Genomic DNA, 13313 nt, shown 5'->3' with positions numbered 1-13313 from the left:
AGCCAAGGCTTTTGCAGCATGTAGCAGCCCAGAGGGAAGCACACGTGGGCCCTGGTGGCTGGTTCAGTTGGGTTGTGGTAGCTGCCTGGACCAGTTGTTAGCCGGTTGGTAACCAGAGCAGCCGCTGATCCTGTTGTTCATAATTTGTGTTGACCTCCTTGTTATAAGTGATTTTGGCAGTAATTCCTTATTATGAATTACAGAAACCTTGGCACACGTCTGAATAAAATTCAGAATAATTTGTTTCTCGTTAGGAAAGCATCCATTTGGATCCAGAGATAGTTTCTCTTTGATAGATTCTGTAAAGGATGCCACACTTGCTAAAAATTAGAAATCACTGTCAATAAATACTCAGGCCAGGATTTGCAAGGTCTTCAGGTACTAAAAAACTTCTCTTTCTGGTGGAGCCAAATTACTATTTGGAATCCAAAACAATCAGGGAAACAGAGTAATTGCATTCTTCATTGAAATACTATGTTTTAAGGGGCGCTGACTACTAAATGAGAAGTTTTAATCCCTTTCCCTCCTTATTCTGGTTTTATTACAGGTCCCTGCAATGCAGAATGCAGTAAAGTAGGGTGTGATGGGCCAGGACCAGATCATTGTACTGACTGTCTGCACTACTACTACAAATCTAAGAACAACACACGGTAAGGCCAAGAAAAAAAAATCTTTACTTCATAGATTTCTTAGTATATATCTTAACTTCCTTTCCTCTTCTTTTTGCTGCAGTCATGGATAATTCATTTCCCATTGAATTTGACAAATTTTCTTGGAAAAAAACCCAACATAGCTAATCAGAATTTGAAGTACAGCCTTCAAACATCCTTCTCTGATTATTTCCCCATCTCTTGATTATTTTTTTGTAAGAGGCTATATACGTATATTTAACTGTGATAGCTACTACAGCTTCTGTGATCGAGTTTGAACAAGATAGGAAGAAATGTAAATGGTCAAAAATTATACTGTATGACTGTCTGACAAGGCATTTGCCAGTGAGATAGCATATGCTGTAGGGAAATAAATGGAAGAGAAGAAGCAATTGGATGTAATGCTTTGGACGGTTACATCTTATTAAACATATGATCATTAGAAAATCAGCAACGCTGAGAAATACTTCTGCTTTGCAGTCATGGTCCAGGAATGTGGTGGCAGGTTATTTCATTAACGACTCTGCCTTCTCTTCCCTGCTGTCTGCAGGATCTGTGTTTCGACCTGCCCACCTGGTCACTACAATGCAGACAAGAAACGCTGTAAAAAATGCTCACCCAATTGTGAAACCTGTGTTGGAGGCCATAGTGACCAGTGCATGACCTGTAAATCTGGCTACTACCTGAATGAAGTAACCAATAGCTGTATTACCAACTGCCCTGATGGGTTTTACCTGGATAAGAGTTAGTATTTCTTGTTGTTTCTTTATTATGGGCTACAGAATTTGATCTGGGGAGGTTGCTGGAATACTTATGAGCAGGAAAAGTCTATGTTGATGCATCTGTCTCTTATCCTATTCCTCTTATCAAATTGTTGCCAAGTGTGATCAAGAATCTCCACAAAAATCTTCCTTTATTTTAAAAATCATGCTTAGTGGTAGGATGTCTTTTCTGCTTGTGGCTTTGAGTAGCAGTAGCAGAGAGAGGGCAGTTCAAAAGCAAGTCAGCTGCAGGACAGAGCAGGTTATCACTACTTCAGAAAGGGACAGGCATCGCCCACATTCTGAACATGAGACATTCCCCCAGACTGAAATGACATGGCACCAGATAGAAGAGAGAGCTGAGGAGCTGACCATGGCCACTGAACCAGAGCTCTAAGAAAAACAGGCTCCTCAAATGTAAAACATGCTTGCAATTAATGTTTTTGACAGACTTAAGTATCTGTGGTGATGTGATGATCCAAGAGCAGTAATTGTCTGCCATGTGAGACACCTGCCTTCAGTTTCCTCCTGTGATTGCCAAGTAGACTGGCCATGTTTAATTTCCAGCTTTGACTAGCAAAAATACTTAGACATGTATTCAAACATGTGCTTAAAACTGCAGTGACTTCAGGTATCTTTAGACAGATCCTTACAAGATAAATATGTGCTCAGGAGCTTTGTTCATCTAGGTACTTAATCTTTTGCTTTCTGCATCATGAAGCTGTGTGTCCATTTTTGAGAATTAGTAAAAACTTTTAGTACTTTAATTCCTCCATTTTTCACTGTGTGATAGCTACGGTAAAGGGAAATCCTTTCCACCCAATTCAGATGGAATGGTGAAAATTTATGATTAAATGGGAACATCAGGTTTTTCTTCTCAGAAAGGCACATGGCACTGCATCTCGAAAGATAGCAGGTCTGAACAGAGAGAGACATCTCTTAAAGTAGGGCGCTCTTGAGATGAAAAGGCAGGTGTTAAGTAATTTATGCGTTGACTTTGTTAAGATCAGACGTGTTCATGCAGGTGTGTCTTTAAATACTGAATCAGGAGGACAGGACATGCTGCTTGCATGGACAGTGTAAGAGGTAAATTGCTGTACAGCCTTGGAACACATGGCAATCATTACTGCATATGAGTGCTATTTGAAAAGAAAATTTAAGTCCGTATTGTAAATAGTTAATGTAAATTAAAAATGTTTATGAAGATTTTTTAATGACCTCAAAGCATGTTTTTCTCAGGATACAACTATAACTTCAAATGTTTAGAAATAGATTAAGCGATTTGATGTTTGATGGAAAAAGCTGATGATAGTCAGAATTTAGCTGTTTTAGTCTAGCTTGCTGCTTCCCTTCCTGAAGTCAAGCTCAAAAGCAGTAAGTCATGTAATAATGTATCCATATAGTTTTATTAAACATAACTGACCTAGGTTTTCTGGGCTGTTTTTTTTTTTTTTTCATTGTAGATAAAATTGTTTGCCGAAAATGTAGTGAAAACTGTAAGACTTGTGTTGAATTCCAAATCTGCACAGAATGCAAACATGGCCTAAGGTAAGGAAATGATGGATGTTGCTAAACCCAATACCTGAAGAGGCTTACAGGGCTGTGGATACAACAAAGAAGAACATCAGATAGCTATTTAACCTTTGAGTGGCCCTCATTTCGTGTGTTGCATAGCTGTTTAGTTTGTAATAGAGTATTTTCTTGTGCTACTATGTGCCAGTTTGGCTAACAACGGATTTTTAGAAGGCTTCTTATTTCAGGTATAATTAAAGCCACAGTCATGTGGAAAGCTGGCTTCTTCACTTTTCTGACGTACAGTGTGGCAGTCAAGAGTTATTTTAGAGGCAGAGCTGATGAATCATATTAATCTTTCTGATTCATTCCTGTGATAGTTAGAAACTATTTTCTTATCTTTATTTTATTTCTTCATAAATCCAGTCATTCACTTATCTCAAGTACCTCAGGCTCAATTCTATTACAATATAGTGTGCACATATTTTAAACAGCACAGGATATTTTTTGCTTGTAGGGGGACAATCATTCTTGAAACCGATAGGTAAAACATACAAAACAGCATTACACATTTCAAGCTCCTTTATGAATGAAAGACCTTTTGATCCAAGCAGCAAAGGTCAAAAAACTTATAAAATTCATGACAGAATGTATGCTGGCTTTATGCCACAAAAAATATGAAGTCAGTATTCAGTACCTGTAGGGGTTCTTCTTGCAGAATATGAGTGTTCTGAAAATGTTTTAACACTGAGCTTTTACCTTCCAAGTGGATTTTCGTCTCTTAGTTAGTAATAGCTGAATGTTGTTTCCTTCTAGAACTTCAGTAGCTGGACTCCGTTATATTTTGTAAAGGAATTCTCATTTCTGTGTATTAATGTTGCATCTAGATTTTCCAAGTGCCTGTACAATTTTCATTACAAATATCTTTATTTTTTTTTAAATGACTCTTTGAAAAGAAAGTGTGATCTAATGGGAAGGAAAGCATGGGATCAGATCAGAACATTGGTCTATTTACACTCTCTGTAAAATACGAGTATCTGCTTCCCTTTTAAAATGTTATTAAATTTGCAGTCTGTGTTAAGATTTTGGAGAATTTTAACAGACTCAGCATGACCTTCTATGTATCTGCAAAATCAAATGAGTAAATTAGCAGTTTAGAAGTTCCTACAATGGGCAAATATATCGGGATACCAAAGATTACATAGACATTCAGTTTCTATAAAAAACTTATGCCCACATTTTATGTTTCTGAGGAACTGAGTTTCCCTGTCCATTAACACAAACAGCAGCTTGTGGCACCACTGAAGAAAGCAGATAAGTCCATTCAGTTTCAGAAGGGAAGGAGGAATTGAAATAAAAAAAAATCAAAGGAACCCAAATTTCATGTTTTCTTGGGCAGTATTAGAAAACTGAGATTGGTAACATTCTGAAAAAAAACACCATCTGTGTGGATGTGACAGATAAATGGAAGCTTGCAGGACATGGATTTCATATTGCCTAGTTGTTTCAAACATGCTGCGTTTTCTTGGCAGAGTTATCAATGAGCAGGGCCAGTTCGGATCCTGTAACTGGCCTATTAAGTAGACTTGGGCAAATTATTAGTTTTCGCATCTGTAAAAACATGACAATGCTACCTGTCTTGTAAAGCATTTTAAGGTGTATAACTAAGGAAAAATAATAAGAAAGCAGCAGTTGTTAAGTATGTTGAATTGCTAATTTAATTTTTTTCCTAAACTGGGGCCATATGCACTCTTGAAAATTGCCAGTGGTGCTGAGCACACACGACTTTTGCTGGATCCGGTCTGTAAAACAGGATTAGCAGTCGCTCAGGGTGGTAATCCCCAGAGCCAAAGAGCATTTTTAGAGAAAGAGTTACATTGGATGAAAGCTGAGGTTTCACAAAAGGTGGCAAACATGGCAGAGAAGTCCTAGCACTGCTGTAGGCACTTTATAACATGAAAGCATAAACAGCTACTTAAAGGGAAGCATGGAAATGTGACTCTTTATGCTATTCCTTTTTCCTCTGTTACTCATTCTTTTGTGCTCTCTCGAAAGTGCCTGCAGGCAGAATACCTCCACTGTAATCTTGACAAATCTCCCCAGCCACTCAGAACTGGCATTCAGATAGGAAGTTTCAAAGGAAACTGCTATTGCAGAAAGAGGTGGTTAATTCCTTCACTGTGAATCTATTCTTAACCTGTGCTGTAGCGTGGTTATCAGGAGATGCTGCTGGTCTTTCAAGAGAATCATGAGATCTTGTTAACAAACCCCCATAGCATTTTTTTTTAATACAGTGGTGCTGACCATGTGCCAAATTCCTTGTGGGTAATTGCATTTTACATGCCTGAATCTTTAGTACTCTTTGGCATTATTCTTTTTTTTTATGTACCCTACTACTTGGTAGTATTTACAATGAGTTTGTAAACAGCTTCTGTATTTCACCATGGGTAAAACTGAATTTCATTCCCACTTGAAGTGATTGCTGTCTCTAAATTTATAAAATATGACCAATGAAGGAAGCTGGTGAACTCTAATACATGGGTTGTTCTTTCGTTAGAAGAGAACTACTGGTTTGTGTATGACCTTGTTGTCCTCTGTTGCTGTTATCTGCCCAAGCACTCTGCTTTTTTCCTCTTTATAATAGTTTGCATGGCACTAAATGTGCTATCCGCTGTGAAGAAGGAAAATACCATAATGGTAGAGAATGTGAACCATGTCACCGTTCCTGTGCGACGTGTGCAGGTACCCCACTGGTTTATCCACATGATTTCCTTTTCTCTATGATTTTAGCTCTGATTTTGTTCTACTATATCACAGTTACAGTATAATGTGATCATTTACATGTAAAAACTTAATTCTTGTGATAGTTCTTTAATATATTTTAAATACAGCAGATTTCTTTCAGCTAACACAAATATCTAAGTTTTCTGATGGAAAGTGTGCATACACTCTTTCCTTTTTTTTTTTTTTTTTTTCTCTTATTAGACCTCATTCTGATCTCCAGTAATGCCGTCCATTTTCTTTCTGGCATGGAATAATAATGACTGATATATTTTGTGCAAGCTTTAGAACTACCAACAGTTATTTCTTTCAAATAAAGATATACGGAAATTGTGCAATGTTGTTTAATCTAACCACATACCTTAGTTGCTTGATGTTACTGTTTGAAAGAAAGTAGGCAGGTAAAACAAAGTCTGTAAAATTACAAGGTTTTGCTGTAGTTAGAGGTGGTGTCTGTTAGGCAATAAGAGGGACTAGCCGGTGATACAGTATATTTTCTCTCTGATTTAAGGTGCTGGAGGAGATGCCTGTATAAACTGCACACAGGGTTATTTTATGGAAGATGGAAAATGCGTGCAGTCCTGTAGTAGTGGTTATTACCTTGATCACTCTACTGAAAGTGGATACAAAAGCTGCAAAAGGTATGATCAGTGGCTAATGTGTGTGTCTGATGTTTGGCAGTATGTTAGCTATCACTGTGTTGAAAAAGATAATACTTATGAGAACATAAACCACTGCTAACTTCAAAACCAGAAAAAAATATGTTGCATGCCAAGCAAATGAAGGAAAAGCGTGGGGGTTTTGTTTTAATGTGAGTTATACCCATGCAGGTCTTCTAAAAGTGTTTTTGCTTGTGCATATATGTGTGTCTTGCACTTTAAAAAAAGCCTGTAGTGAAAATCTAAGTAATAGAAATGTAAAAATTACAAATCTGGCAGAGGATCTGGATTTCTCAGAAACAAACGAAAATAGTCAAACTAGGTTTTTTTAATTGCAAGTTAATTACTATTCATAAGGACCATTTCAGTTCTTCAGCTGCATATTCACAAACATGTCACAAGTATATTACCAGACTGCAGTCCAGAATAGCTCACCTGATTCAGTGTATAAATGGGTGAATGAATCTTGGACAAGGCTGTGCTATGATGTGCGAGGAAGGAACTTTTTTTTCTATTCCATTCTTGGTTAAACAAATAACATAGGTTGCCCTTTGGAATCTTTTATTATTGACTGACTTTGAGTTCAGGGCAGGATATGTTACAGTTTTCCACACAAAAAAAATAATCGATATACAATGAAGATATGATGGAGCCAGAAGGATGACAAAAGGACTGGACAGCAGGTCAGTCTTTTCCATCCTGTGGCTTTAGCTCATGCCTTGCTGGCACATGTGTGCACAAATGGCTTAATACTTTTGTTGATTACTTCTGCATGTTCCAAAATACTAGAATAATGCAACTATTTAGTAAAAAAGTGTGAATAGAAAGTGGTTGGAGGAAAGAAGCAGGACTGAGTTGCAGGGTAAGTATTACTACTACTACTACTATAGCTGATACCTCTAGAAACAGCAAACAAGCCCTTTGCAATACAGAAGAGGTCTCAGAGTTCTTGTATTTGGTGAGCCTGTAAGACCAACTCCTGCCATTGTCTTTCAGATGCGATGCCAGCTGTTTGGATTGCAACGGTCAAGGAGACAGAAACTGTACAAGCTGTCCAAGCGGCTATAACCTAGACACTGGTGTCTGTGTAGTGGGAACAGTCTGCAAGGATGGTGAGTGCAATTCTCTGAAAAGATCCATTTTATCACTGCCAGCTTCTTCTTTCACATGTATTGGGTTGGTTTGGTCCGTTTCTTTTCTTTTGTTACAGGCTTGATTTGAGGTCTACGTTACTTCTTAATTTTTTCAGGTTGATGAAAAGGAGAAAACTACATTTGCCTTTATTAACAAGATTAGCCACATCCACTTTACCTGAATTTTCCTAAAATAGTTTTCCACCCTGCCAACAACCTACTTTTCCTTCCTTATGTTTTTCAAAAGCCATTGCTTTCAAAAGATTTTTATATGAAGACCCTAGTGTACTGTCAATAGAATCACATTTATCTATTTCACCACTTTAAAACGTAAAAATGCTGGTAAGTAGAAAGGATCTTAAGTGCCTGTAGTATTGCTTGAATCATGTGAAAGGGTAATGAGTACAAATGCATTCTCAAATAAGGAGCACCCAGTTTGTGGTGGAGATTTGAACTTCCTCCAAGTTCTCTGTGACAACCAAGATAGCATTCTTATTGCCTCTGATTGTTTTAATTATTCACTAATAATCATTCCTTTCAAATGTCACAATGACAGAGACACTTAGATAACATCATGCTTCCCTAAAAATGTATGTGAATTACTTGTAGATGCTGCTCAACAGTCCCACAGGAAAATCATACGAGAACAAAGCTCAGTGTTAAGCCATAGGAAGATATGTGACAACAGATGTACAAAAACCTAACAATGACTCTTGGGTCTAGCTCATTTGTGCTAGATTTAGTGAGAGTTTTACCAAAGACTCGAAAAAAAGAAAAAGTGCTGGGTTAAGTCTCATTTCTGTGGACCTTTACAGCGCCTGTAGGATTTTAGGCCTTCAAACTTTGAAAAGTATCCTGTCCATACAAAAGTATCCATTGCAAAGTTACATTACAGGTACTGGTAAACCAGTCATGAGACCTTTTCACATCAGGACATTAGAAGTGTCACTGTAATCTGGAGCAAGTCCGTAGAAGGTCAGATATAGATGGACAAATGAAGGGGAAGTGTAATGCTAAGAGTTTTGAGTAACCACTATCTCAGTATGGTATTGCGGTTGAATTCTGCAATGCAAACATTTGACATACCAGTTTTGTCTTTAATATAGTTGGATAAATCTGTCTTCATTTGTGCACATTGAACTTCAATCAGATACACAAGTAGTTGCCCAAGACTGGGGATACCCAGTCTCAGTACTCTCTGCCCAATTCTTCCAAGCACCGCTGCCATGAAAGGACAGCACATCAGTGTGTGGGCCTCCAGGCAATTGCAGTGCACCATGCTGGATCTCGTCACACAGCATGTTCTCAACAGTCTAGGGTAGCCAAGGAAAGTCCAGAAGGGTTTTTTTTCCTGTTAATTGACAAAGTATAGAGGGTCTCATTTCATTGCTTGACAGTCAAGCCCTGGTTACTAGTCTAACTCACTCTATAGGATTTGCATTTCTGTTGAGAATGTTTTATTCTTTTTCTGTGGTTTGACTGTTTTATTCTTTTGATTCATAAAAAATGAGAACAAATTCCTTTGCTGTAAATATCACTGTTTTCTAATTATTCTCTTTCTAATCTTTTTTTCCTTTTCACAAATGGATACCAATCATTCCTTGTTGGACCACACAATATCTCTTCCCGAAAAAAAAAAAAAAATATGCTGTTGACTGAAATTCCTTTTGATGGACCAAATTTCCTACTTGCTACCTGCTCCTGAATGGTCTCTTCAACCAAATCTACCTGTCTGACCAATTAAACCTTCCTCCATTGTACACGCCATACTCTCCAAACCTTCAACCTCCCCTCCTTCTCTTGCTGCTGCCCTCTGGAAGCCACGGAAGAGTCCTGGGCCGAGGGAGGATTCTGTATGCTGGTGAAAAAGAACAATCTCTGCCAGCGGAAAGTGCTTCAGCAATTGTGTTGCAGAACATGTACGCACAAGGGGTGAACTGACACCTCCCAGCGTCCTCCTGCTCCTGTAGACTTATAGATTAATCGGTATTATTGAAAAAGAAAAAAAGAAAAAAAAAAAGAAATAAAAAGAAAGCCACCTCTGTCTCTCTCCCCGCTCTTTGTCTGGGGAGATGGTGAACTGTTTGTTGGAACTTATATGGAAAAACTACAACACGCCTACCTTTCATAACTGGGTGTCTAGAGCTGAGCATCCAGGATCACAGAGTCAGTATTGTGTGACCAAAGCATTTGATGCCAAAATTAACGATTAACTCATGATTTGATTTCCTGTCAACCTTAGGATTATTCCTGATTTTTGAAGGTCCTTTTCTTCCCTTTTTTTCCTGCTTCTTTCCCCTTCAAGATGTTTAAAGAGTGTTTCGAGAATGCAACACAAGTTTACATGGATTAAAACTAAACAATACAAAAATGTTTGCATTAGTCTTTTTTGTGCTATATGTATTGACAGGGGGAACTTGAGTTCCTGAGGGGATCAGAAACATCATTAGCTGCAGGACTAAGTTCTGCCCCTTTTGTAACAGTATTTAAAAAAACAAAAGTGAACATTTCTGCACACATTTCTTTCTTACTTCCTCTGCTGTGTGCTGTTTTTTGTATCACATGCAGTATGTATATATGTTTGCCCAAAATGTGGTTTTGGTCATATAGATTTCATTTTTAGACTGCTAGCTTATTAACAGATATGCTAGGATTTTTATTTTATTTTTTTAAATTGTCAAAGCTATTTCAAATAAACTTTAAAAAAAAACATTGTTCCTATAGTGAACAAATTCAAAAGATACTACTTCTTTTGGTTTGCATAAGCGAGAGTAATGTATACGCTCGGAAATCAGAAAACATTGCTAACATGTAAGAAGTATTCATAAATTATTGTTGTCTTGTAGCGTTCACAAAAAAAAAAGGGGATATTATCATACAGATATGTGGAGCTATTTCATAGTGCTGATATGTAAATGCCAGTGTGACTATATGCAACAGGATGTGTTTACAGGACTGGATTTATAATTGTGCCAAATACATCTCCAGGAATAATTACATACAGGGCAATAAATCAGTGGTTCTCTTGATGTAACGATCATGCCGTGGTGGGCCTGAATCTGCTTTTAGCTGCTCACAATAAAAATTTTGGCAGGAATGGTCCTGCTGAGACCAATGGAGTTACCTCACTGTAAAACCAACCATCCTGGGTGGTGAGAGAAGCGGCCCCTGCCTTTCTCTCTTTATCCAGGCACACAGCTGCCAATACAAATTTCTGTTTAATATATCTTCATCAGCTTCATTTAGCATACTGTCCAACAGACAGTCATATAGCAGAAACAGAAAATTGAACTTCAAAGATACTGTTTTCAGGGGATAATACTTAAAGTGTACAAAATGTCTTTCTCAATTATCTTTCGGACACACAAATAGAAAATGGATTGCAGGTGTTTAAGCATGTAAATGTTAGAAAATAAAGAGGATAAAAAATGATTGTACAAACAAATGGATACAAACCTATAGAGGTAACGTGCCACCTTTAGCAGAGAGCAGATAAACTGTTACAACCTTGTTCGGTATGACAAGGGGCCAGTCAAGCTCCTTTGGTGCCCACTACAATTTCCTGATAAACATTCAAATTTAAAAGCTAGTTTAACTACTAGTCTGTTACTGCCTCATTTCTCAGTATACCATGTTTAACTAGAACATAATGCTTTCAAAGTTTAAGTTAATATTATATATATTATATATAAATATATATTCATAATTGAGATTTAATTATGTAATGGATTGTAAAGAATTTGTTTGGATACTTACAAATGTCTCTAACACTATTATAGAGAAGAAGTTAAATGTCTTTTGTTTTCTTTAAAAAAACCCTGACGCATTGTTATATCCAAATTCATTTTTACTGAAAAAATACTGTACATGTGTAAAATGTTCAGTTGTTATTTGTAAAATAGGGTAGTTCTGTTGTAATGGATATTGGCCAAAATCAATGTTATTCCATATTTTATTTTTTCTATTAAATTAACCTAAATTCCTGTTCTTTTGGTCTGGAAAAACATGTTGATAATCTGTATGTAAAATACCTTTGTTGAAGGCCACAGGTAGCTTTATGGTATAGAGCACTTAGATACCACACACATCATTGAAACAAATTGGAAGGGTAAGGGTGTTTAATTTTATTGCAGGTTTTTTGTTGTTTTATTTAAGTGACAGAATTTATGATTGCAGAAATGTCTGGTTTCCGTGGAGGACACCTTTTGCATAGTAGCAGTACAGCCATGCCTGAACCCTAGTGGGTGATGACTTTGGCTTCATAAAACATGTAAGAGTTGTGATGGGTCTAATCTCTTGCATGCTTAGAATTAAAAAGTGAAATGCATGACTACCTGTTGGCTCACACAGTTTAGGAGGAAGGTTTCATCTTTGCAGTCATACATGGCCATTTGCACAGTGTGATATTGTTGTCTGTTCACATGCCAATACTCACATCCAGTACACCTCAAATCACAACCCCAGACTGCCACTTGAGAACAGCAGGCTGTCCTTGCCAGTAGATCAAGAGGGCTGCCTGTAGACTCATCTGTGACCCCTGCAGGGTGAGATCCTCCATCAACATTAGCTGATGCTCTCATTCATTTCCCACAGTCCTACAACCTGAGTGGAGACTGAAGTGGCAACTTATCCAAGAAGTCATATATTCAGATGATGACTTAAGCACATTCACTGAGGCCATGTATAGAATTTCCTGGAAAAAAACCCACTTTTTAACCTTAAACATCTCATTGTCACCAACTTGGGTTCAAAACAAGGAGTTAAGTCACCATTCTCACAGTTTCCTTCTCAGTTCTGGGAGCAAGCGTGTGTGGAATGGCGTATTCTTAGCAGTAAATTGGTAAGATCACACCTGGAAAAAAGGTTGGTCTGACCCTTATGCCAATACTGTATGAAGGGCTGCTTCTTTCAGCTCCCACCCCACCTTCATTTTCCAACTGGCATGAGAAATTCAGTCAGTCATGGTGTCTTTTATTGTTGAGATTTCATCTTCTTTGCATAGGAAACGTACAAAGATTATATGCTTGTTGTAGTCCTGGCCAAAGAAGTCTGCTCTACAGGGCATATCTGTAAATATTGAACTGTGGAGTCTCACAGACAAGTAAGCATAGAACTGAGTTTTAGGCTGAAAACCAATACTTTCTGGTTCAGCTCAGACTCTTTGGTCATTTTTATTTGTGATGCCTTAATAGCAGTGGCCAGAAGCAAGCAGAATTTGTAAGCAGCACTAGAGTCAATCTTTGTGCAAGAGGATCGCTGCAGCAACAGGACTGCAATTGAAGGAAGCTAGTCTTCCCAGCTGCAGGGTTTACTTAGGTGATCAATCCTCCCTCACTGATTCAGTGGTGAATAGTTTGGAGTGTTTAGTATTTGACACAGTGTTGTTGGCATGCACAACAGATATGGATCATTTTAGGAAGATCAGAAGCTGCTAAGTATGAACAAAATTATACTTTTCTCCACATCTGAAAGGACTGTGGATGGGCATCAGTCCAAATCTGTTCATTGATTTATGCGTTATTTATATCACAAGTCAAAAAGCAATGACAAATTGAAAGTGCTCCTCTAGTTAAGACATATCACTTCCATGAACATGGAAGTTCCAGACATGCCAGTTGATGTCTGTTTAGGAGAATCCTTACAGAACCCTTGATTTAAATGCAAACTGGACACCCAACTAGACCTTTTCTTTACTAAAAGTCTCAAAGACGATAAAAAACATTGCTCAAAAAACCCCCAAAAAACTCATACATACGCTAACACTACTTTTAACTAGAAAAAAATTTAGCATGCTCCAGACCTGCAAAACATTCTGCA

The 13313-nt window shown here is 37.7% G+C and overlaps 1 protein-coding gene across 3 annotated transcripts in view; it reads left to right on the top strand.

The window, feature by feature from the left end:
- PCSK5 (proprotein convertase subtilisin/kexin type 5) overlaps window positions 1–13313 on the top strand; it is a 260747-nt gene that overhangs the window by 188475 nt on the left and 58959 nt on the right. For 2 of the 3 annotated variants that reach the window (XM_086480272.1, XM_086480271.1), the window contains exons 15-20: window positions 548–650; window positions 1201–1394; window positions 2875–2959; window positions 5568–5665; window positions 6216–6345; window positions 7360–7475. In XM_086480272.1, coding sequence (XP_086336398.1) covers window positions 548–650; window positions 1201–1394; window positions 2875–2959; window positions 5568–5665; window positions 6216–6345; window positions 7360–7475 — 726 coding nt within the window. Of the gene's footprint in view, window positions 1–547; window positions 651–1200; window positions 1395–2874; window positions 2960–5567; window positions 5666–6215; window positions 6346–7359; window positions 7476–9316; window positions 9433–13313 lie in introns of those variants that run through there. The other variant, XM_086480273.1, reaches the window with a different exon arrangement.

The sequence above is a fragment of the Leptosomus discolor genome, chromosome Z (assembly GCF_034619465.1).
Source record: "Leptosomus discolor isolate bLepDis1 chromosome Z, bLepDis1.hap2, whole genome shotgun sequence".
NCBI lineage: Eukaryota > Metazoa > Chordata > Aves > Leptosomiformes > Leptosomidae > Leptosomus > Leptosomus discolor.
The sequence above is the reverse complement of the archived record's forward strand: the minus strand, read 5'-3'. Positions and strand labels throughout refer to the sequence as shown.